Source organism: Bactrocera dorsalis, chromosome 4 (genome assembly GCF_023373825.1).
Source record: "Bactrocera dorsalis isolate Fly_Bdor chromosome 4, ASM2337382v1, whole genome shotgun sequence".
NCBI lineage: Eukaryota > Metazoa > Arthropoda > Insecta > Diptera > Tephritidae > Bactrocera > Bactrocera dorsalis.
Window position 1 is genome coordinate 50,516,787 of NC_064306.1, and position 25,533 is coordinate 50,542,319.

A 25,533-nucleotide genomic window follows, 5' to 3' on the forward strand; every position below is an offset into this window, starting at 1 on the left:
AACCTAAATCTTTCATAAACATACTGTCGAATAAATTGTTTAAAGAGATGCTTAACAACCTATCTGAGAACCCTAAATTTAAAAAACAACAAATATACAACAAATATTAGCTGATGGCAGTGAATTCCAACCCGTCTGAGGCTGAAAATTGGATTAAGCGTTGGCATGCTTGTATTGTCCCGTACTCCTATTTTGATGGTGATAATAAAGGTTACATGGGTTTTCACGGATAAAAGACAAACTCTTTTCAAAATTTTTTTCTCATATAAAAAATTAAATATTTTTTTTTTTAGAATTTTTCACTGGTACAAACATACACCATTAACAAAAAAAATCAGAAATTTTGAAAAAAAAAAACATTTCAAACTTGGCCATTGTGCCCGCGTTGGCAATATAGTGAAAAAGATATATGTTTTAGTTAAGTCCTTAACTTAGAATTTGGGCAAAGAGGAAAAAATGGAAATTGGGTTTTGGCAGATATCTTTTCAAATTTTTATTCTAAGCAAATATATAATAGAAACTGTGTAGGTTGGTGGAGATGAAATATCTTTCCAATTTTCGAAGTGGACAACGTCCTCTAACTCTCATTTGCTTAAAAAAAGAAATATTGTAACCCAATTACAATGAATGAAAAAGATTTACAAAAATAAAATCCAGTTTCTTATCATCTTTTAAACAGTGAAGCTTGAAAGACAAAAAATTGGATTCATTTTTAATTACTGTAATTATAATACAATGAATGAATTCTAAAAGTTAAACCTTCTTTGAGAGATCCAGATCGACCTAACTTATTAAAATGTTCCAGAATATTACGCCAAAAATTATGAAAAGGTTTTTCCTTTGTACAATTACATATATAACACCACTGTTTCACGATTTTACAGACAGTCCCAATACGTATATTGGCCAAGCAACATGGTGGAAAATATATGTACATATGCGAGTTCAATTGCTGATGACGAACGGTAAACAACTGAACCGAACCAAGCCATAGCGTCTTTAATTAATATTTTCTGGATTGGAGGACAAAATAAAGCGAATATGCTTTATGGTAACCAAGTTATTAAAATTGTCAACATCTACTAAAATTCAACCATATTGGAATCGGGATAAAAATTACGTGAAATCGATTCTGCTAACTATTGCCTCTTTGGACTCGGTGGAAAATTTAAAACAAAGCTTTTATTCGATAAAAAAAAAAATTGGCAAAAGTGGATCATCGTGAACACCCCCATATATTGCCATATATTGATGGTCCTTGAGAAGTAGAAGAAGAAGAGATATATTTTCTGAAATAATTATGAATTCTTACGTGTAGGCAACTGCGAATATCGCACAAGAAAATGGTAGCTGAATGAATACATATACAAATGAATATTGGTTCCTGGTACTGGAACGTTTCCAAACGATGTCAGGTCGGTGGTAAAAGATGATATAATATGCTTTGTGGATTCACAGTGAATAATGGCGTGGATTCATTTGCTGTTTGAAGTTTTTGTTTACTAGCGACTAAAAAATTGTTCCGGATTGCGTGTATGCTATATTACCTATATGTAAAGTGAGATGATGTTATATCAAAACATTACTTCGTCTTAGCTTCAAAATACCCGACCAATAAGACCCGTTTGTACTTCAAACCGGTAGTTATCAAGAATGCGGTCGGAAAGTGAGCTTCGAACAATAGCTCCTTGTCTGGGTCCAAACAAATAAGTACTCAACATTCAACAACGTCTGTGGTGCATTTCTTCTCACCACATCATTTATAATTTCAAACCAAATAACTTGGAAACAAAATATACTCCAAACAAATGACTTAAACGAGTACAAACACAACAACAATGGAGAAATAGAAAATTTAATGTGGTGATTTAAAACCACCAAGCAGCCATTAACTGCTCCAACTGGATAGACGACGGGGGGGGTGACGGTCTTGCAGATTTGCGTTGAATTTCCATTTAATCGAAGACGAAACAAAGTGAAAATAAAAGAGAAAATAGCGATTTGGGAAATGGAAAATCGCTGTTGAGAAAGATGCTCGAGTTCATGCGTATGTGTGTACGTAAGTGTGCGTGTGAATGCGTGCAGCAACATAGAAAATGGAATCACACAATAATCTAACGCATTACTTATCCGCAGAACCGACGCCGCTGCATTTGGTCCACGGCAGAAAAGGCGCTTATCTGTTTCACAGCTTCGAAGGAAATTTGTAGCGAACAAGCAGTGACCAAAAATAATATGTATGTGTATGTATGTGTGTGTGGTAAGCACTTGGGCTTGGCGTGGCTGTAGATAAGCTAGCCAAGGCAGTGTTGTGTTGGCATAAAGCAATAAGAACAAAAGCATAAAGAAAAGAAAAATGTCTATAATGTAAGCTAATCTGCAATGCGTTTTATGCGCACACAATCACACTTGTATATTATCTAGACTTGTATATATATACATAAGTACATTAACAATTCCATGTGGTAAAATGTAAGCGAAAGCCCTCCAACCGAAGATTGTGCGGCTAATGTTTGCCCGAGGCTTAGAAACCTACTTACAGCTGTACACCCAATGAAGCAGGAAATAGACAAAAGAAAAAGAACGAAAGCGGAAGAAAGAGTGTGATGGAGAGACAAATAAAAATACGTGTGATTGACCCAAAAAGATGCCAATACAAGATTATAATGCCGATGTCGCAGTGGTGTGCTGGTATGTGTCTGAAAGAGCCAAGAGAAGTTTAGTCTTGAAAAAAAAAAAACAAGAAAATACCCGCGATACCCTTTACAACAAAAAGTTTAGAAGAACACACACTTATATACCCTGTTCAGGGTATAAAGCAAGAATGCTTACAATGCGCTCTGATGAATCCAGCTGTGGCTTTAGCAAACTTCGTGTCTTTTATGTAAGCGTTGTGCGACACATGCACGTTTATTTCCCGAAGGTGCGGGTTAGGAGACTCACGTGCTTTGCATTGTTTTTCTATAAATTTGTAATGGTTGCGAAGAAAGTGGACTATGATGAGAAGAAGGCAAATAGCGACAAAGGAATTGAAATGAACAATTTCGTAGGCTTTTTATATGGACAGCCTTTTGTTGCTGTTATTTATGCGTATTACATATGAACATGTGGAAGTAGGGCGAGCATTGAAAAAAATTTTGAGATGATCTAGTGTATATTCTGAAACGTCTATGCTGTTCTAGTGAGGTACGCATTATAGAAATTCTTTGTTATACTGAGCTAACGGTGGGAGATTTCAATTCTTTGAATTTAGTATATTTTTAGAAGAAAATTATGAAAATTCTTAAATATTGCTAACTCCTAGAGGTTTGAACTCGAACTTTCAAAAGAAATTATCATTTGTTAATATTAAAAGAGGTAATATACTTATTCACATAAAAATACATTTCCCGACTATTAAACCGGCAATCGTATTTGCGAAACGCACTGTATTTCCGCGATTGTTGTCTGAAGAAATAAATTATACTAACAATGTTTGTAGAATTTTGGTGAGTGATAATCTAGATTCCAGAGAAGTATTATAGTTTATGTATTTCCTGAAAGATTTTCGACAAGATCTGTGAAAAACAGCACGTTATTTAATATAAAAATAATGTGCTGTTTTACCAAGACAAATCAACGTGTCACAAGTCAAAGAAAACGATGGCAAAATTCATAAATTGGGCTTCAAATTGCTTCCCCAACCTCTGTCTCTCCAGATCTGATCCCCAGCGACTATTTCTTGTTCTCAGATTTCAAAAGAATGCTTGCTGGGAAGAAATGTTCGTCGAATGAAGAGTGATCCCTGAAACTTTAGACTTTTTTTCAAGTAAAGAGCAAGTCGTACCAGATAAATTGGTAATTGGAAATTTTCGTTAAATAAAAGGCTGGCCTATTTTGCAGCAAAGGGCAAATCGTACCACAAAAGTGGTATTGAAAAGCTGGAGCGTCGCTATAATCAGTTTATCACCCTTGAAGGGAACTACTCGTATGTTGACTACATAAAAACGAATTTTGCAAAAAAACAAAAGTTTCTACTATGCTAGGCCAGTAGGCTTTGAAAAATGCGATTTTGGATGGAAAATTAGATCATTTTTGGATGGTCAAAATTTAATTTTTCATACAATCTGGATAATCATTGTACAGAAAAACTTTCACAAAATAAATTGAAAAATTAAAGTGATGGGAGAATTTGTTTCAAGGCACAGTTTAAATCAATTTTAAAAATATACATAGTTTTGAGAAAACACGAGTACTTGATACAGACTATGACTTTTGTGTGAGTATCGCAGATAACAAGTATTTCTAACATTTTAATTATTTCTCTACAATCACTACACTAATATTGCACAGTGTAATTGAATAGCTGAAAGCGCTTAAGAGTTTTCCGATTATATATAAACACTCCGTTGAGCATTTTCACAGATGTAAATAGTCATATGCTCGCAAGACCAGACCGGAAAAATAATCAAAAGCGATTAAGGATATGAAACAACAACCTTTACAAAATACGCCAAACGGATAAAACAATTACAACAACAAATTATTAACAATTGTATTGGCAATGTGAAAAAGTATACGATTTCAGCCTAATCCCCGTTGGCCAGCAGTCATACGAAGGGTTTGAACACAAAGCTAAGAATAAAGCTCTAAATATATTTATGCGCGTTTGTAGTTAATGCCTGACAACTTACAGCCTCTCTATGTTTGCCTTTTCATTTATGTGTGTGTGGCTGCGTCTATGTGTTTGCCTTTGAAATATATTCAAAGGAAAGCGAAATTATGCTGTGACAATAAAGTAACAAATGTATGCCTTAAACAAAATCATACGCAACAACAACAAAGTAGCGCACCAGACTTGGCGAAGTAGTTTTCTTTGTTGTTGCTATTCCTTTATACTCTGCATTTGATGCGTGTGTAGGCAATAGAAATGAACACAAGATTAAACTCGATCATTTGACTAAGCACAGCTGGCGTACGCAAACTGTAATTTACTTTTAGCATGCACTGTACGCACACTTCTCATGTTTACATTGAGTTTTATTGAATGTTTGGCTGACTTGAATTTTAAGTGGCGTCTCATGACAACGCGGATTTTATTACCTGCGGCACAAATAAACTAATTAAAACGAAGCGATTGGAGAGGAGGGTGGCGCCCAGAAAGCGGTTGTGGCTAATGAATGTAGGAAATTCGAAATTCAATTCTGAACTTCGGTTGCAGCGCAGCTATGACACCCTTCACAACTAAAAAAGTTTTCTTAAAAGAAGTTAGGTGTAGGTTTGATCGATCAGTTTGTAAGGCAGCTATATGTAATAATAGTCCGATCTAAACAATATGAAGAGGGAAGCGAGACGCATTTGTAGACAGAAAAAGAAAGAGGCCGAAATGCGTGAGTACGAAGAGCTTGATAAGCTGGCCGACAGGGGTAATGCTCGAAAATTCTACCAAAAGATGCGGCGGCTTACAGAAGGTTTCAAGACCGGAGCATACTCCTGTAGAACCCCCCCAGGTGATCTAGTCACCGATGCCCAGAGCATACTTAAATTATGGAGGGAACACTTCTCCAGCCTGCTGAATGGCAGTGAACACACAACGCCAGGAGAAGACGAACCCGATTCCCCAATCGATGACGATGGAAAAGACGTTCCATTGCCCGACCAAGAAGAAGTTCGAATAGCAATTACCCGCCTGAAGAACAACAAAGCGGCGGGGGCGGATGGATTGCCAGCCGAGCTATTCAAACACGGCGGCGAAGAACTGATAAGGAGCATGCATCAGCTTCTTTGTAAAATATGGTCGGACGAAAGCATGCCCAACGATTGGAATTTAAGTGTGCTATGCCCAATCCATAAAAAAGGAGACCCCACAATCTGCGCCAACTACCGTGGGATTAGCCTCCTTAATATCGCGTATAAGGTTCTATCGAGCGTATTGTGTGAAAAATTAAAGCCCACCGTCAACAAACTGATTGGACCTTATCAGTGTGGCTTCAGACCTGGTAAATCAACAACCGACCAGATATTCACCATGCGCCAAATCTTGGAAAAGACCCGTGAAAGGAGAATCGACACACATCACCTCTTCGTCGATTTTAAAGCTGCTTTCGACAGTACGAAAAGGAGCTGCCTTTATGCCGCAATGTCTGAATTTGGTATCCCCGCAAAACTAATACGGCTGTGTAAACTGACATTGAGCGGGACCAAAAGCTCCGTCAGGATCGGGAAGGACCTCTCCGAGCCGTTCGATACCAAACGAGGTTTCAGACAGGGCGACTCCCTATCGTGCGATTTCTTCAATCTGCTGCTGGAGAAAATAGTTCGAGCTGCAGAACTTAATCGAGCAGGTACAATCTTTTATAAGAGTGTACAGCTGCTGGCGTATGCCGATGATATTGATATCATCGGCCTCAACACCCGCGCCGTTAGTTCTGCTTTCTCCAGACTGAACAAGGAAGCAACGCAAATGGGTCTGGCAGTGAACGAGGGCAAGACGAAATATCTCCTGTCATCAAACAAACAGTCGTCGCACTCGCGACTTGGCACTCACGTCACTGTTGACAGTCATAACTTTGAAGTTGTAGATAATTTCGTCTATCTTGGAACCAGCGTAAACACCACCAACAACGTCAGCCTAGAAATCCAACGCAGGATAACTCTTGCCAACAGGTGCTACTTCGGACTAAGTAGGCAATTGAGAAGCAAAGTCCTCTCTCGACGAACAAAAACCAAACTCTATAAGTCACTCATAATACCCGTCCTGTTATATGGTGCAGAGGCTTGGACGATGACAACATCTGATGAGTCGACGTTGCGAGTTTTCGAGAGAAAAGTTCTGCGAAAGATTTATGGTCCTTTGCGCGTTGGCCACGGCGAATATCGCATTCGATGGAACGATGAGCTGTACGAGATATACGGCGACATTGACATAGTTCAGCGAATTAAAAGACAGCGGCTACGCTGGCTAGGTCATGTTGTCCGAATGGACGAAAACACTCCAGCTCTGAAAGTATTCGACGCTGTACCCGCCGGGGGAAGCAGAGGAAGAGGAAGACCTCCACTCCGTTGGAAGGACCAAGTGGAGAAGGACCTGGCTTCGCTTGGAATATCCAATTGGCGCCACGTAGCGAAGAGAAGAAACGACTGGCGCGCTGTTGTTGACTCGGCTATAATCGCGTAAGCGGTGTCTACGCCAGTAAAGAAGAAGAAACAATATGTTCGCAGATTGTAACGGTGTTTTAGATAATAATCTGTGATGAATTTCTTGAAGATCCTTTGTCTAATAAAAAAGTTTTCCATACAAGAACTTGAGCTTGACTGTTCAGTTTGTATGACAGCTATATGCTATAGTGGTCCGATATCGGCAGTTCCGGCAAACAAGCAGCCTTTTGGTTAGAAAATGATGTGTGCAAGATTTCAGAACGATATTTCAGCCAGACAGACTCATAGACACACGACGAGGGTTAAAGCGGCTCAGCTCGTCAAAGTGATTATTTATATATTTTACTATATCTTTTTTAAAGAGGCCCCTATGGTGATTGGAAGCCTCATCGCAAACTTAACATACCTTTCTTAGGGTACAACAAAGCAATTGTAGGGTAGGAGCAGCGTCGTGCAACCGTTTGAGGTCAATGAGAGCCATAAATTTGAAATTCAACACTGAAAACAGTGGTGTCGTTTACTGTGAAAGCCGCTACATAACTATTTGACGGTCTGTTGAAATCTTTCTGCATTAATTTAATTGTCTGCCTCCTTCTGAGAAATAAATTAAATTAGTCCCGTGAGAGCAAGACCTCACCTCTCCGAGTATTAAACAAAAACATATCGTCACACCACAAAAGCAATTAAAATTCTTGCAATAATCAAAATTCCACACAAATCGTTTGTTAGCCATCGACACCTGTGTATTTTTAATTTAATCTCACTAAGTACTTTAAGAGCATGAGCACTTTACTCTGCTCTTAGTTAACACTCTTTATGTCATTTTAGTTTTCACCTCATTTACTCAATTAAAAGTGTGCAGCAATGAATTGGCAGTGGAAGAAGAAGAAGAATAAAAGTGCAAAGAAAGAAATCAACTCGTTGCTTTCCCTACGTATTGCTGTCATAAAACTGGTTGCCAGCAAATATTGTGGGTAAGTGTGTGTGCTCAACTCTTACAATGTTACTCATACGCCCCGGTGCGCGCTGTGTAAATGTTGTGGCCACACTTTTGACTCTTAAGTGGAAATTGCTAATTAAACGGCAGCAACGTGTATGTGGGTGACTCATGCGGTATAAGTGGCTGTGGAAAATGTAGCAGAAATTATTTAGAGCAATAATTAGCGGAGCAAAGTGAAATGAGAAATGAAATATTGTATGTGTAGAGGAAAGATGTGTGAAAAGTGACAGTGAAAACTATAAAAGTGTAGTGAGTTGGAAAGCACATGGGGCACTAATTTTTATTAAGCTGTAAATGCTGCCTTGTGCCACTGTTCAAGTGCTACTTTATAAATCGGTTGAAACTTTTAGGGGCGACTGTGGAAACGGTGGGAAGATGATCTCGTTTTTTTTATCTTCTTAAAGTGGAATAATAAATTTAAATTGCTTTAAATTAATTTTAAAATGTTTGGTAGCATCTGTTGTAGATCTACATGAATAAGACTGTGATTCAGTAAACAAAAAGAGGAAGAAATGCTAACTTCGGATGCACTGAAGCTTTAATATCTTTTCAAATGCAAAACATTATAGAAGATTTGGTTTTTGGTTGATCAGTTTGTATGACAGATACATTCTATAGTTCTTCGATCTGAACAATTCTTTCGGATATTATAAAGTTGCTTTGGACAATAACCCATATCAAATTTTATGAAGATGTCCTGTCATATAAACACAGCTTCTATACAAGGACTTGATTCCGATTATTTAATTTGTATGATAGCTATATACTGTCCTGGACCAATATCGAAGGCTCCAACAAATGGACACATTCTTGGAGAAAAAAATCTTGTGTAAGATTAAAGGACGATATCTCAAAAACTGAGTGACTAGTTCAGGTATATACAGACAGACAGAGGGCCTGACATGTCTCGGATCGTCATGCTGCTCTTTTATATCAGATCGCCGTTGCCAGCGCGCAAAAGACAAAAAATCTTCCGCAAAAGTCTTCGACTCATTGTCCATATATCCGCTCCATATAGCACGAAAGGTAATTTGTCTTTGTTCGTTGAGGAAGGACTTTACTTCTCAATTGTCTACTCAGTCCAAAGTAGCTGAGTTGGTTTTCAAGGCAGATATTGTGATTGGTGTTGTTGCTGGTTCTAAGACGTAAGAAGTATACATAAGAAGATACTAGAGTCTACAAGGGGCCTATCACTCGGCTTCATGTATTGGTATTACACAGCAGTATTCAAGCCAATCTTGCTTTACGGTACCTCAGTGTGGTAGACCGCTGCCGACAAAACCTCTTACAGAAAGCCCATAATGAATATAATAACTCACTGCTATCGGCAAGATGCAAGCGCTTAAAACCACTGCAACGGATGTATAACCAATTGTCAATAAAAAGCTTTGTATCAAAATAGGTTGTAAGATTGGAGATGTTAGATGTATTTTCCTCAGGAACCTTCGAACTTAGTTCATGTTTTATCTGGGAGAGTAGGTTTTTCAAGTCACATTAAAAGGGGGAGAATGACGGATGAAGATGTGACCAGCCAGCAGAACTTGCAACATCAAAGCGAATGGATGTTCAGGTAACTCTTCAACCTTCTGGAGTACTGCAGTATCTTCGAGCTGGTAGTCTTTGGTATCAAGAAGGCTGTCGAGATAGTTAACCACGCATATGAAAACAAAAAAAAAGGAAATCAATATATACATAATGTATGTTGATAGATAGGCGGCAATTATGGCAATGATCACACATTTCAGAATGTTCGGAGAAGCAGACAGGCTGTAGATTTAGTGGTTGCCGAAAAGCAACTGCATAAATACTCGGCTCCAGAACACAAAAGACTGGCTACCGAACCGGTACAAGATATACGAAAGTCACTGCAAGGCCTGTATGTTTTTTACACATATGCTTTAGAAAAGACTGCAGAACGGTGATTGGCCTTGTGTCTCTGAAATGCGGAAAATGATACACTTGAAAGGAAGTCATACATCAGGGCTACTGATAAACGATAATCTTCCCCGAAGAATGATCCGAATAGAAATAAAAATCAAAGAAAAACTTATACATTAGGCCATCCACAATAACAACACTGCTTACATGTGGTATTAAGACCAAAATGTATTCAAAAGATAATGGATTGGAGAGTAAGCTTCAGAACATACAAAGAATAAAGAGAATTTCCGTTCTAAGATGTTTGAAACACCCAAAGGGAGAAGACGGAGACCCAACAAAGTATGCTTGATGATATGTATGTCTTCCCGAATTTCGGTAAGGATTATTACCTAAGACATCGTTACAATTTTTCAAGAAATTGTTTTGATCTGACAACTGTAGCATATCTTCTTCTTCTTTGCTGGCGTAGACACCGCTTACGCGATTATAGCCGAGTCAACAACAGCGCGCCAGTCGTTTCTTCTCTTCGCTACGTGGCGCCAATTGGATATTCCAAGCGAGGCCAGGTCCTTCTCCACTTGGTCCTTCCACCGGAGTGGAGGTCTTCCTCTTCCTCTGCTTCCCGCGGCGGGTACTGCGTCGAATACTTTCAGAGCTGGAGTGTTTTCATTCATCCGGACAACATGACCTAGCCAGCGTAGCCGCTGTCTGTAGTTATATAGTTGCCATAAAAAGTGACCTATCCAACTAAGGTGCTTATATGGAAATCTGTTTTATTTGACAAGGTATCTCTATGAAATTTGAAATATATTACTATTTCAGTCATCACTACATTCTCCGAAGATATTGTTCACATCGGATCACTGCAGCATATATCTGTCATATAAGCTGACCCATCAAAATCAAAAAACGATCTTTTATACCCTTCTTAGCTATGCGGAATGGTATTACGACGGCTTCAGGGCCTGATAAACAATTCCGATGAACACACGAATATAAAAAATTCCAAATTAAGAAGTCTGAAAGTTCCTCGAGTACAATATGCAATTTATCTCTGCTTTTATGTACATCTATCAGCAACTGGACATACTTCATCACAATGGCCGGTTTTAACACAATTTTCAACACAAAACTCTGTAGCATACTTTCAGGCCAATGGACATTACCGAATTTGTCCTTCAATTAGAAACAGCTGGCCGACAACATGACAGCTGCAACCTCAAATCAGATTCTCTTACTCAGTTGAAACAATGTTTGCTTACTTCAACAAGCTCACACAAACACACACACATTCACACGCACGCACACGCACACAAAGATACGTCACTAAGTTTAAATCGTCTAACTATGGCTACGGGCACTTACTTGTTATAAATGAAAGCACAAGGAACATATCCAACGCCACTTGAAACCACTTCATCTCATTTCCCTCTGCGCTTTGTGGCTGCCTGGGTGCTCCTTGTGCTGCTGCTGTTGCGGCTTCGTGATTGCGGCCCACTTTGCAACGCCCGCTGCTGCTGCTGATATGGCTCCTACGGCTACGTGTATGGCTACGGCTACTCCACGGCAGCGCACTGTTGCTGCCACTGCGCCTTTGTGCCGCCTTACGCAAGGCACAGATGAGTGAGCTGTTGTTGCAACAAGCGAAGGATAGAATGTTCGGTGCGACAGGCACTTGCTGACCTAGCCAACAACAATGCGGAAGTTGTTTGCGTGCTACACTATTAGCAATGTTGTTGTTGTTGCTGTTGCATTTACTACTGCTTTTGCACTAGTGACGCACTGCTCGACCGTATGCTTGTTGCTATGTGCTGTTGTTGTGATCGGTGCAACTTTAAGTCGTGCTGTTTCCTTGTTGTTATTGTTGCCGTTGTTGCGGTCGTTGGCAGTCGTAATTGCCGTTGCTATTGCCTTTGCTGTGTGTGCAGCGTTTTTGTGCTGTTGCCACCGGCTTGCAGTTGACGGCTGCTGCAATTCAAACTTCTTCGGCCTTTGTTGTTGTCGGCTGTCGGCTGGCCCGTTGTCTGCCGGATTGTTATCTGCGGCAGCAAATGTGTCTGTTGTTGCAAGTGTGGCGTTTGAGGCTTTTGCTGTTGTTGTTATATTTATTGTTGTTGCTGTTGCCGCAAAAGCTTTTGCTATGCTGCCGTTGCTTGTTTCGTTTGCTACGCTTGCGACTTTGTTTGCCGCGTCTATGTTGCAATGTTGCAAGTATGTGTTGTTCTATATGCCACTTGCGCGGTGTTGCCACCGAATTGTGTGTGGCTATTGGCGGTGAGCGTAGGCTACTTAACACTTTAGCTCCTCTGGCTTTTTTTGCAATGTTTATTGTTGTTGTTGTTGCTATTGCTCGCACATATGTTGCTGTTGTAGTTGTTGTTGTTGCATGCGCGGATTTATGCATTTGTATGTGAAATTATTGGCGTTTAAGGATGTGTGTGTGCGTGGGAAATGTGGATATAACAGTAATTTCTTTGTAACGGTATTGACTTTTATCAATCTGTCATTTATTTACTCCCTCGTACCGCTGGCGCTGTTACTGGAGTTTACGATTGTTTATGTGTCTTCGCTAATTCAACTATTTAATGGTGTTGTTATTATTGTTATTGTTGCTAGTTTATATAATTATTTGCTTGCAGTGTTGGTTGCAGTTGCTTTTGTGGCATTCTTAAGTTCTCCGGAGGATTAAGTGGCAGCACAGTTACACATACATACACACACATCTACATTCACATAGATTTAACTAATTATCTTAACAGATTGTTATCTTCTACTTAGTTATATATATGTAGGTATATATTTTTTCTTGCAATTTTGCTTATGCTTAATTTCTTTGGTTTTACTGTTATTATTTTGTTTTTATGTCAGCATTTCTGCGGTTTTACGCTCGTTTAACTAATTAAAGAAATTCGCAATTTATTCTTGTTGGCAGTTTGCATTTAATTTGTTGTTGTTATTTCAGATAAACCTCTTTGCGATTGTTGTTGTTGTTTTCACGGCTTCAATCTGCAATGAAAAATGAGAAAAAACATCAATTGATGTCATACGCTCGATAAAAAAGGAATTTATAGTACGAGTATAGCATGTAAGGAAATGCTTCGGGTGTAACCGAACATTTATTTACATTCACAAGTATCAAAGGCGGGGAAATAGGCTCAGTTATTAGCAAAACCAATTCAACAAGTATGAAATCTTCTGTACCAATATTATTGGTCATATACTCACTTAAGTATTTTCACTATTACATTTCCCTTACATATCGTAGTTATTAGTAGAAGGCTCAACCCAGTTGGCTTATATGGCATATATCTGATTTCGAGAATTTTGTGTTTCTTAAGAAAATAATTATTTATTCATAAATATAATATTTGGTTCCCTTCAAAGGAATCATCCTAGGTAAATTTCACTTCTGCCAGCATAAAAAAATGTTTTTTTCTAATCTTGTTTAGTACCTTCTTTGATGCAGTTGTTATCTCTTCAATAGCAAAAAAATCACAGGAGGTCAGGTCTGGTGAATACGATAACATGTTGCAACCTTTAATATATTGCAACGACGCATGAGCAGACGCGTTATCATGGAGCCAGCGCCAAAAATCGGGCGTTCCTGACTTGCAGGTAATATTCTGTATTGACCGTACGACCCTTGGCAAGAAGTCGAGATGCACGACGCCCATGCAAACGAAGAAAACTACTAGCGAAACCTTCGCATTCGACCTAGGCTAGGTTAGGTTAAGTTCCACTTTCGTCAGTTCGGTGGGATGTCTGAAGGTATGCGCTCTGGTAAAATATCCAGCCTTACACCATGGCCACTTCTCTGAAGGAAACTGCACTCCCGAGCAGTAAATCTACTGCTTCCTTAATGGCTATGACCTCGACTTGGAAAACACTGCAATAGTCAGGAAGTATGAAGCTGGACAAAGTGTATGAGGATTTTTGAGACCCAGATTCTCTAAGTCTGATAGCAACTTTCACAGGCATACACCTTCCGACGATGTGTTTGGGCACTATGTGCAAGATGGCATTAAGTCTCATGGTTGGTGTGGGCTTTAGTGCACTACACAATCTGGTGAGTGCCACCCGTTGAACGCTCTTAAGTTTCTTTGCAAGTGTGATCTTTTCTAGAGTTCACCACATAAAATCTCCATAGAACACAATGGGCTTGACTATGGTGTCATAGAGCCAGAGGACCACTTTCAGTGAAAGACTATAAGGCGATCGATGCCGTTTTTGCTTCTTATCCAGAATGAGCCGTAGATAAAATATGTATTGCACTGTATCCGTCGGTTGCACACGGATGTCTTCCATTTGAGGCAGCGACACCACAGGGATCCTGTATCTTCTATTAAATAAAACTATCTCGGTTGTACAATATTAGGGTTGAGGCGAGATCACTTCTGACTGCCTAATTCGTACAAATTACAACAAAAATTAACTAAACATTGAAAATGCCAATCACACATTTTCAGCATTAAACTGTAATAAGTACAGCCAGTATTATGCGTAAACCTAATTTTGATCTTACAGCGCAGCGAAATTAATAAAAAATATTAAGGTTATAATTGAGAAACCATTTTTTGTTTTTTGTTCAACCGTCTTCTACTCGATTAACGATCAACTGTTTCCGTTGGTTGTGTTCTGATTGTGATTTTATCAAAGAACACAACCAAATTTGTAGCATGGACAACAACCCACAGAGTTTCATTCCAGTTTCAACTGGACTTTAACTCGTTTAAGCTCGATCTAGATTAGCACCTTAATTGAGCAGAGCCCTGTTATTTGATCAATTAACTCCTGCGAAAATGCTATCACATATTGATCAATATGTACTTAGGATACAAAGCCAACAAGAAGTTTGAAAGTCTCTAGCTCTAGCTACGAAAATATTGGTACGATTTTATCAATTTTAATTGCAAGGGCACATCAGCTTTATTAAAATATTCTTTCAATACTTACTGCATTTCACAGCTTGACCGATGTTCTCGGTAAAAGATCAGCCATCGGCACTGGGCTTTACATATTCGATGTACTGGGCGTGAAAAGCCTCTGCTCAAGTTTAACATTTTTTAGACTTGAGAAGGAATATCTTAAATACACTACGAGTACTTCGTACAAAAGTTTCATAGCGATAACGTCACTGATTTTCAATTTATGTGTTGGAAACTGAGAGAAGCCGATGAAACTTTAAAATGTTATATTATATATGGAAAGTGGGCGTCGTTATAGTTAGGTTTTCACTATGTAGCAACGGGTTAATGCCATATATCGCCCTAAATGAGTGAGAAGTGTCATGACAAAACGTCAAATTTCGACAACTGCTCATATAATGTTTTCCATGTCGTTTTAGGTGTGAAATCTAATGTTGAACATCCGATTTCAGCCATTTTCACACTGTTGGAAGAAGTTCTGAAAATATTCATCGTGAGTAAGTTTGGTTGAAATAGCTTTAGTTATTTGTGAGATATATGCAATAGACTTATGAGACGGCGTGGACAAGCCCACTTTCTTAAAAATTATTAATCCTCAGATGCGCCTTTCTACTGCGACTCCTTGAACCAAATTACAGATTAGTATCTTGTATTTTGTGGGTGGTTCGATCCAATTATCTTTTATAGCAATCTTCTCATGGTAACAAGGCGTACAAAGTTTCATAAGAATATTTTAATTTTTACACAAGTTGGCTCTTGCACGTACGGACGTATTACCGTTTAGGTCATCAGAATTTCACTCTAAATCTACAAAGTTATTTTACTCTCATATTATCTGAACTTAATTGTTATATGGGATCTTAATTATTAAGAAAAACTAAACAAAATTTTGTGTTTTAGAGAGACATTTTCAAAATGCATATCTTCAATAAGAGAATATTTGGGATTTCAATTTCGGTTACTCCTTTAAGAAAAGATGTAAAACTTTTCTTCCAGAAACTGAAACGCATAATCCAATTGGATTGGTTTTGCCCTCAGTCTACAAATTAAGAGTATAACATTGCATCATATTTTGATTGAAAATATTGATATTGAAAACACCGTTCCAATTGCCTGTACATATGTTTCTACACATATTTTGTGAGTAAATCACGAACGTGTTGCAAATCATGAGCTCGCGAAATAACGGTGAAAGCGTGACGCAAGCGTAATCCGATTGCAATACCACTCAAACGTCACAAACATAGAGAAGCTGTAATCGCGTGATAACACCACAGTAACGCGCGATACGCGGGCACATGATACACACATAAACGCACACAGTTACAGCAATTAACTTGCGTGCCACGCACTTCCGGCCGCTGCTGCTGCTGTTGGCTGCACAAGGATAACAATTACCCATCATCTGAGGGAAATGGTGGGAAAAGGACGAGTGGAAAGGTGCAAGGACAGTAATAAGGGGTTAGTGAAACGATGACACGCCCGACACGCACAACAATTTACAATTTTAATTTGCGCTGCAATTAATCATCGCCGGTGCGTTAACTGATGGTGCTCGCATGGCCATCTGATGTTGGATAGGGTATGGAAAGGGTTGGATGACAAATTAAATAAATGAATTCTTAAAGTCTCGTCTTCACAATAGTTGCACCACAGTATAAAATTGTATACATACATAAGAAAATCTTAATCGTCATTAAATTCTTAGTTGAGTTTTAATATGTATAGCTGACATGCTAATGGAACTTGTTGAAATATTGTATAAACATAAAGTTGGTCATTCACTTTTTAATACATCACACTTTAAATGCTTCCACGCGTATAAATGATTGCAAAACAAGCACTGAAGTGTAGTGAGTTTAACTGATTTATGTTTTTTATTTAAAACCAGTGAGTAACTACAGTTTGTTGCTGCGGTTTCTTTTTATTGCTGAACGCATGGATATGCACGATCAAATTAATGGGAGGATATGAATTAGACAAAAATTTAATATGAAATAATTATTTTAATTACTTGGTTGCAAACATATTTTTATATACAAGTTTTGAAAATCTTGTACAATCATTTTTTTTTTTTGTTTGAGAGATACTTCAATGAATTTGACATTTATGCGGTGTTGGAATGCCTACGGGCTGCCATATGAGGCAAATATGGAAATAGTAGGAAGCCCGTGAACACTACTTTTCAACAAAATGTCGATATATTTTTCTTCCCTGTTCTTCGGCGTGCTTTGAACGTCTGCTACAAGAATATCATCGCTAATTTTCCAAAAATATGATCAAAGAGTCGGTCAAACACTTATTTATGTCGTTCCCCGTACGTTTTGGAAATATATGGGCTAAACTCGCTCGAATTTTCATACTCTTATTCATACTGAATCCATTCTTTCTGCTTTAGAAACGATATCTTCAAGCTTATATAAGCCATAAAATTTTATATATATGTACAACATATGAAACGATTCTTTTTACATATGGATCAATCAGCTCACGACTTCTGGTTCTTAGACCAACTATCGCCTGGGTAGCCACAAAGCATCTGTTTGAAGGCGAGCTAAACTGAGAAGGGAAACATTACTCCCCAGGGTTGTGCGCTGGGTTCGGAACCCGCTACGTAAAAAACATCCCCAACGAAAAGAAAAAAACCCTCGGATGAAGAACAACAAAGCGGCGATGTCCGATGAATTGCCGGCCGAAAAAACAGATAAGGACCATGCATCAGCTTCTTTGTAGAAAATGGTCGGACAAAAGTATGTCCGACGATTAAAATTTATGCCCAATTGCCCAATCCACAAAAAAACCCCACAATTTGGGCCACCTACCGCCGGAAAACACAAACCACCTCTTCGTCGATTTCAAAAGCTGCTTTTCCGACAGAAACGAAAAGGAGCTGCCTTTATGCCACGATGTCTGAATTCGGTATCCTCGGGAAAGACCTCTCCAGGCCTTTCGATACCAAACGAGGTTTCGGACAAGGCGACTTCCGTTTATGCATACCTTCGGTGCCGATGAAAGTTTCAATACGATTATTTAATATTTTGCATTAAGCAAGTAAGCCTAGAACTTTTAAAAAAGTGATATTCTAATACAAAACTATCATCTCTAAAGAAAAAGTCTTAATCAATTTTCTTCATAAAAACATCCCTTTAACTTTAATTGACCTAAGCAACGGTTCAAGTGCTTAATACTTTCTGTGTTGCTCATACGACATGGCATACTACATTGAATGCAGTACATTTGGTTCATAAGTGAACTGCGTAAAACTTTTAATAGAATATTTTTATGGTTTAATTTTTTGAGAGCTGTTTGTAGATGAAAATTTTTGTACTAGAATATAATTTTTTCAAAGTTTTTAAGATAAATTTTCTATAGAAATAAAAAATGTATTACAAAAGACCAAAAAAATACTATGCTAAATATGTGGGAAAAGTAAATGATTGGACGCGGTTTAAATTGCAAATGGAAGATCTTGTTAACGATGGATATTTGTTTTTATAAACTAACACCCAATATATATAAAAATGATTGTAAAAAGACCACACTGATGCACATTTTGGGAAGACAGCGCTAAATTTATCACTCAGTGCATCTTTACGACGCCAAGTTTTTTTGAGACTAGTGAAACTCCTTATTCTTACAGCGTGATCTTTAATTTGGTTGAAGTTGCCTTCTGCAAGTTTTCTAGAGGCCAGTTAAACTCTTTACCTTTAAGGCGTGATCCAAAGCTTCAGCCTTTAATGAAACTGAATGCAACGTACGTTATTTTATCAACTGCAGCGCTGCCACCTCGTCGGTTGTGGTTAAATATGAGAACATAAATTAAAATTTCCACCGAACTGCAAATGGCCGGCGCATTAATGCCACTCGGCATAAGTACGTGGCCTTGAATGGCTTATCGCTGCATGCAAAAGTGCATTCCAATTGCAATTTGCAGTTTCCGGTGTAATCTTTTGTCAGAATCTGGCTGAGATTCTCCATATAAGCACACACGCACACGCAGCTATAAATCAAATACAATTTCATACACTTATACATACAGACACGCATACGTGCATATGCACCGATGTTAAGTGATTTATTTGTAAACAGATGAGCACACACATACTTACAAGCACAGGAATATTGGCGCATATGTATGTATGTATGCTTATAAAAATGCATTGTGCCTGAATGCATGTTGTATTTATTGCGGCTCATTTGTGAATGGAAGCGTAAAAGCCGACAGCAGATGAATGATGCCTCGAAAATGTTACTCACATTAAAATTACGATTCATTTAAATTGCGCAGATAACAAAGTGAACGGATTTGCAGGCACAGTTGAGTTTGTGTGTGTGTAATGAATATGCACTTAATGACATTTACATTCTCTACGCAAGTGTGTGTGTATACATATCACTGGCATCTGTCGGCTTCAGCTTGGAAAGCGCGAATAATTAAAATTCACAATGCGCGCGCTTAAAGCTCATTTGCGGGCGTGAAAAATGAGTTTTATTCACAATTTCATGTGATTGCATGTGTGAGGGTGTTTGTTTATAGTATACAAATGTATATTTGCATATCAGTGTGTAAACGAAAACATATCTTGCGTTCATTCGAGAAATTCTGTCAGTTTAAGTTTCTTCCATAAACCGAGTTATAGGAATATTTATTTATTTTTGCATTTGCTTACACTTCAGAAAAAATTAAAAAAAAAAAAAAATATTTTGGAAAATTAATAATTGAATCAATCAAGCTGATCATTTAATGATAGTATATGTATATTTTATAGGCTCTGCGACAAAGTAGGTCTTGATTTCAATCAGGGTGCTAGCTTAAACGATTTATCCTGAACGAACTTGTTTATTATAGCTGTGAATGGCTTGGAAAAATATGTACTTATATTAAACCTTTTAAATGGAGGTGGTATGAATTTTTGGAAAACTTGTGCTTTTTGGTGACGCAAGTAAGAAGAATAATATTTTGGAAATAATGGATTTGAGGATGAAGAATATATGTACCTATAAACATGGAGACGATTACGTTATGCTTTGGAATGCCATGGCTTTATCTGAGGTGGACGATTCGCTTATATTTTCTTTAAAGGGTGATATGAACTCCTATGTTCATAAAAACATAATGAAACTTTATTTGAATGCGACTTGGTTAGTTTGGGGGCCTTGAAAAAGCATTTGATTTTCTAAGAAGATAACGATGTAGAGCACACGGCGCATGTTGCTCGATACTGACTTATTATATCATGCTACAGACAAAGTAAATTCACCACCAAATTCAGCTATAAATCCAATCGACTATATTTGGGACTTTCTGCAACAGAATAAACGCAAATATGATATCAGCAGCCGTAAAACTCGAAAAAAGCAACATGGAGGAAGAGTGTTCCCAATGTAACTAAAAACTTTGTGATTTCAATATCCCGACGTCTAATAGCAGTTATTATTTGCTTTCATTCAAAAAACTCAAACGATCCAGCCATTGATCAACAACACCACGCAATTTTGAGCAAAATCTGTAGTATTGCGGAGATCATCTAGAAAAAGTCTTACATTCATCTGGTCTACGAGGTATGACAATTAAGTTAATTAGACTGATTCCATAAAAACCGGATATTTGAAAGATATTCTACAAACTCTACCATCCCTTCAAAGTAATCCCCTTGGGAAGCTATACAGCGATTCCAGTGCGTTTTCCATGCTTCGTAACATTTCTGGAATGATTCGACTGGGATGTCCGCGAGTAAGCCTCGTCACGGCCGCCCTGGATGTCCGTAATCGACTTCAAAATGGTTCCTTTGACCACCTTATTTTGTTTTTAGAAAACAAAAAAAGACACAGGGTGACATGTCCGGGCGAATAAGGCGGCTGTTGCAAACACGGCGATCCATGTAGAGTCAAATTTGTCTGACTATTTCACGGTTCATTCCCAGTTCCGAGGCACCACGCTGCGCATTCGCGTCCAGTCCGCACCTCGACTGGTCTCCCACTCCGCTTCTCGTCTTCCACACTTTCACGCTTCTCCTTAAACTCTTTGTGCCATCGAAACACCTGGGCACGACTAAGAGCACTAATACCATACACTCTTACAAATTTAGCGTACGTTTCCGAAGCTGTTTCGCCCCAATCTGGAGCAAAATTTTATCGCGACGCGTTGCTCTTGATTTCGTCCAGTCTCATTACTTAATTGTCAAACGTCGTATATATCCATTTTTATTGAAATAATTTCTAATTTTTTTAAGATGGTTTTCTGCGAATACGTTTAAACCCTTTTAATAAGGCTGGCAAAAACAAACTTAAAGTATAAGCGTCACAGCAGATATTGCAGAAAACCTTATGGACCGAATTTCGAATTTTCGTAACGCTAAATCGCAACAAAAATAATCTTAAAGTCCCAGACCCGTAAGTCCGACTGATTACTATATGTCGCTGTCTATGAAGAAATATTTTTTTTTGTAAAACTCGACTATTCCGGATCCGCAAAAAAATGTAGTAAGGGAGCCCAAGAGGGGATTTTTGCAGTTACTTAAGCGTGTCAGAAAACTTTATGGGGAGAAACATTGCACCTTTTTATGTACCCCTACCAAATATAAGCCCTTAATATGGAGGCGTGCGTTGGGGGGAGTTCGTCAGATTAGAGAAAAAAAATCGATCCTTCGGGAAACTCGAGCGCGTAAGATTAAGAGATGGTAAATTAAATGCATGAAAACGAGTGTATATTTCAATATTCTGACAGTTTGAGGGTGGCTTAGAGAAATAGCAGGGTGACAAATCTGTAAAAATAAAACGTCACCTTGAAATACTCGAGCGCGATAGATTTTTTTTTTCATTTTAAAGGTAATTCTGTCAGAATCACGAAAATCATATAATCTGACAGTTTCCGTGGAGCGATACAGGTAAAATCGTCGACGAAAGGTCAAGCGTACTGATCACCATAGCGTGGTTGTTGTTAGTAGAGATATCTACACCTAGCACTTTCATAATAGGGGCTGTTGATACAATAGACGAGTAAAGTGGTTAATGTAATAGATTATTTATTATATTATTAAATTGTGATGTTGAAAAAAGATTATTCCTTTCAATTCTTATATTAATAAAAAAAATGTTCTGATTATATTAACGTTTCAATAATTCTATTTAAAAAATATATGAGAATATATAATAATATTACATTATAAATAAATATATACACGTATATATATATATATATATACATAAATTATACTATATTTATATACTTATTTATTTATTACATCCTGTAACAAAAACAAGAACCAAACAGAATTCTTCCACTTTTAAATCGTCAGATTAACGGCATGTCTCTATATAAGTAATTGTCAGATTATCTTTTGGGAAGACTCTGACATCAAGTTCATCACTCTGCATAAAAATGTGACGCGCTCGAGTATCTCAAGGTCACCATTTTTTACAAGTTTTAAAATCAATAAATGACTTTTGTTTCACGTCGAAATGGTACACTTTTTAGAGGTTCATTAAACATTCGCTTAGAAAATCTGACGAGCTCGAGTAACTTATTTTTTTTTAACCTCTCATTAAGGCCTTCAACCTTGAATTGATTGTCAGATTAATATATATCGATTATCAGAAATACAATGCGCGATATTCTATAAATGACTGACGCGCTTTGAGTATTTTTATGTGACTGTTTTTTTTTTACATTTTTGAAAATAATTACCCGCTCTTCTCCCCACTAAAATGGAAAACTTCACCTAGACTCTGTTTTTTTTTAAACGTTATCTTGACAATCAAGTAAGTTTCCATGGACGCTCCAGTAACTGCAAATTTAGCATCCCGGGCTCCCCTACTAATGTTTGTGTACGAAAGCCTTGATTGAAATATAGCTTCGGTTCTTCTTTTCACAGAGCAATAAATTTCTGATTATACGAATCCATGAAATTGGATCTTTAATTAGTTTAAAGATAACTGTAAGTTCTTCCATAATTTTGAGCTCAGCCTGGTTCTAAAGCATTATCTCTCTCTTTCATATTGATGAACCAAATGGTATTTTCTCTCACTAAGAGCTCACTAGCTCCCCGAATGTCCTCGCCCAAATCTCCAAAGCATTACTACTCCTTTTGAAGTTATGACAAGCCAACACTAATAAGATGGAGGATGTCTCAGCCTGATTTAAAAACGAATTGTCCCAGAATTCATGAAGCTCCGAATCTCCCATTTATATATTGTACTTAAACAAGCACAACTGCAGTACTGTGCAGGCAACTAATACCGACAAATTATATAATTTTTCAGCAGTTCAAGCAAACAACGGTGAATGTTAAAAACGAAAAGATACTTCGAATTGCAGCAACAAAAAATAGCACAAAAGTTTACGCCAACGTAGCCAAATGCACTTGAAGATTTTTATCGTTGACCTACTTTGGCGCAGCATAAAGACGACACCGTTATGTCTTGTCGTCTAGGTGGACAATTTGTATGGACGTTAAAAAGCAAATAAAATGACAGAATATTAAGAGCACAAAAGAAATATTAGCAATGAATGCAGTAAACCTAAATAGGCGCTTAGCAAAGGAGGGTGCAATATTTTTGAGATTACAACAATTACAAAAAGAATATCATTTTTGTTAATAATAATAATACCATTTTTTAGTACGGGTCAAGGCGATCTAATTTTTTAGCTTGGCGCCAAAATGTAAGCAACGATTTGATGGCAATAGTTGATATGGTGAATTTGTTAGCCGTTACGGGCAAAATTAAGATAAAAGTTAGAGTAATGGTTATCGCTAATTAAAAATAAAGGAAATATTAGGAAGTTTACGCTTAATTGTCTTGAAAGCTATTCATAAAAAATCTAGAAATTGTGAAAAAAATAAATACATTTTCCATCAAAGTGGCAACACTACACTGTACAAAGTAACTCCCTCAATGAATAAGCTACGTAAATCTAGATAAATGTGAATGCAACCGCCAGACTGGCAATGGTTGATCCATTCAAAGCACAAAGTAAACGGCAATGACTTGGCGGCTGGCTTTAACAGCAACAACATTTACAACAACCTCAAAAGAGTCAAAGTAAGAACATTTGTGACAATTTGGCGTATAAATGTTGTAAGCTAAGCACTAAAGAACTGGGACAAAATGTCAGTTTACGAAGGAGTAATTGTGAGATGTATACATATCAATTTTGTAATACTTATAAAGTTTATCTATGAGGTATAATTTTTGGGCAATCTCATAAAATTTAGTTTGTAGTAATTTTTTAAAAATACTGAATACAGCTAAGTTTACAATATTTTATTCCCTGTAGTATATACAAAACAGCCTTATTTGAATCCCATATGAATACAAAAGATTTTTTTGGTATTGTTAAGCTGTAGGCTTCAATATCCAATTTTACTTTTGACGAAATATCTTTGCCTTTTGGAAGCCTATTGTAAAATGATTCCTCTCTGAGCCACCCTCTGCTTCTGATGAAGTTCATCAGTACAAAAAGTTCTTTTTGAGCAACCACCGTCAAGAAACCTTCGGAGTAATGGAGGCGATCAAATGCAACCGGTGTCGATTAAAGATGTTACAGTAGCGAACTTTTTTTGATATTTCTTGAAGAAAGCTGGTATTTATAAAAGATTTTCGAAACTCTGGTTTGAAGTTTTCCCAATGTAAAGCTATTAATCTTTTAAATATATTATATAAATTTACATAAGTATTTAGTAAATATTCACTGAAGCCAGATGAAGAACAAAATTGTATTAGAGCAATTTACAGTCTGTCAAGACTGAATTTTGGAAACATATCATTGCTTAACGAAAATATTGATTCATTAGCACTTTTTGCTAAGAAGAAAGAGGATGTGAGATCCAGCTATGTGATTTTAAAAACAAAGACGTTTACTTAGGCTGCACCAAAACTTACTACAGTTCAAGTTCTCCTCTCAAGAACTTCATTTTGATCGAGTTAGTATAGTGGTGAAATTGGGTGAAAATATCTTGTAAAAAACAAAATTTCCTTACACTGAGTTTGAGTATGATTGTTAAGTTTGCATGGCAGCTATATGCTATGGCAGTTCGATATCGCCGGTTCCAAATGAGCTGTTTTTAGGAAGAAAACGAAAACGAAAGAAAACTGAGAGACTATTTCGCATATATTATACGAGTATACAGACATACATATGACATATACATTTCCCTACTTTTTTTAAGAGCGAGAACACAGAAAATTCAAATTTATTGGGGAAATGCTTATTATCATTCAAAAGAACATTCTTTGGCATTAATTAATTGAAGGTTATCTCTTGCAAATGTTGGCTGCGGCCAGATGGTCCATCGCTGAGTCCAATTCTCGATGACTTCTTCGACAATTTTGATTGGTAACTGGCGAATGACCGCGTGATGTTTTTGCTTTTTGCTCTAAGGTTTGATCAAAGCGGAAATTATCTGCATAAGTTTTAAACTTTACATAAACTTACAGGAAAAAGTCTAACAGTGTGAAATCAAATGATCTTGGTGGTCAATCGACCGATCCAAACCATCTTGTTGAAACCAAATGTCGCCAAGATCGTGATCTTCAATTTCAGGCATCAAATAGTCGGTTAACATTGCGCAGTAACGGTCGCCTGACGGT

The 25,533-nt window shown here is 37.5% G+C and overlaps 1 protein-coding gene across 2 annotated transcripts in view; it reads right to left on the bottom strand.

Moving 5' to 3' along the window:
• The window catches only part of LOC105222737 (acetylcholine receptor subunit alpha-like), a 299,949-nt gene that overhangs the window by 139,844 nt on the left and 134,572 nt on the right, over nucleotides 1-25,533 (bottom strand). For both annotated transcript variants that reach the window (XM_049454479.1, XM_049454478.1), the window contains exon 2: nucleotides 11,384-13,024. In XM_049454479.1, the coding sequence (XP_049310436.1) occupies nucleotides 11,384-11,438 (55 nt within the window). In that variant the 5' untranslated portion in view covers nucleotides 11,439-13,024. The remainder of the gene's footprint in view (nucleotides 1-11,383; nucleotides 13,025-25,533) is intronic.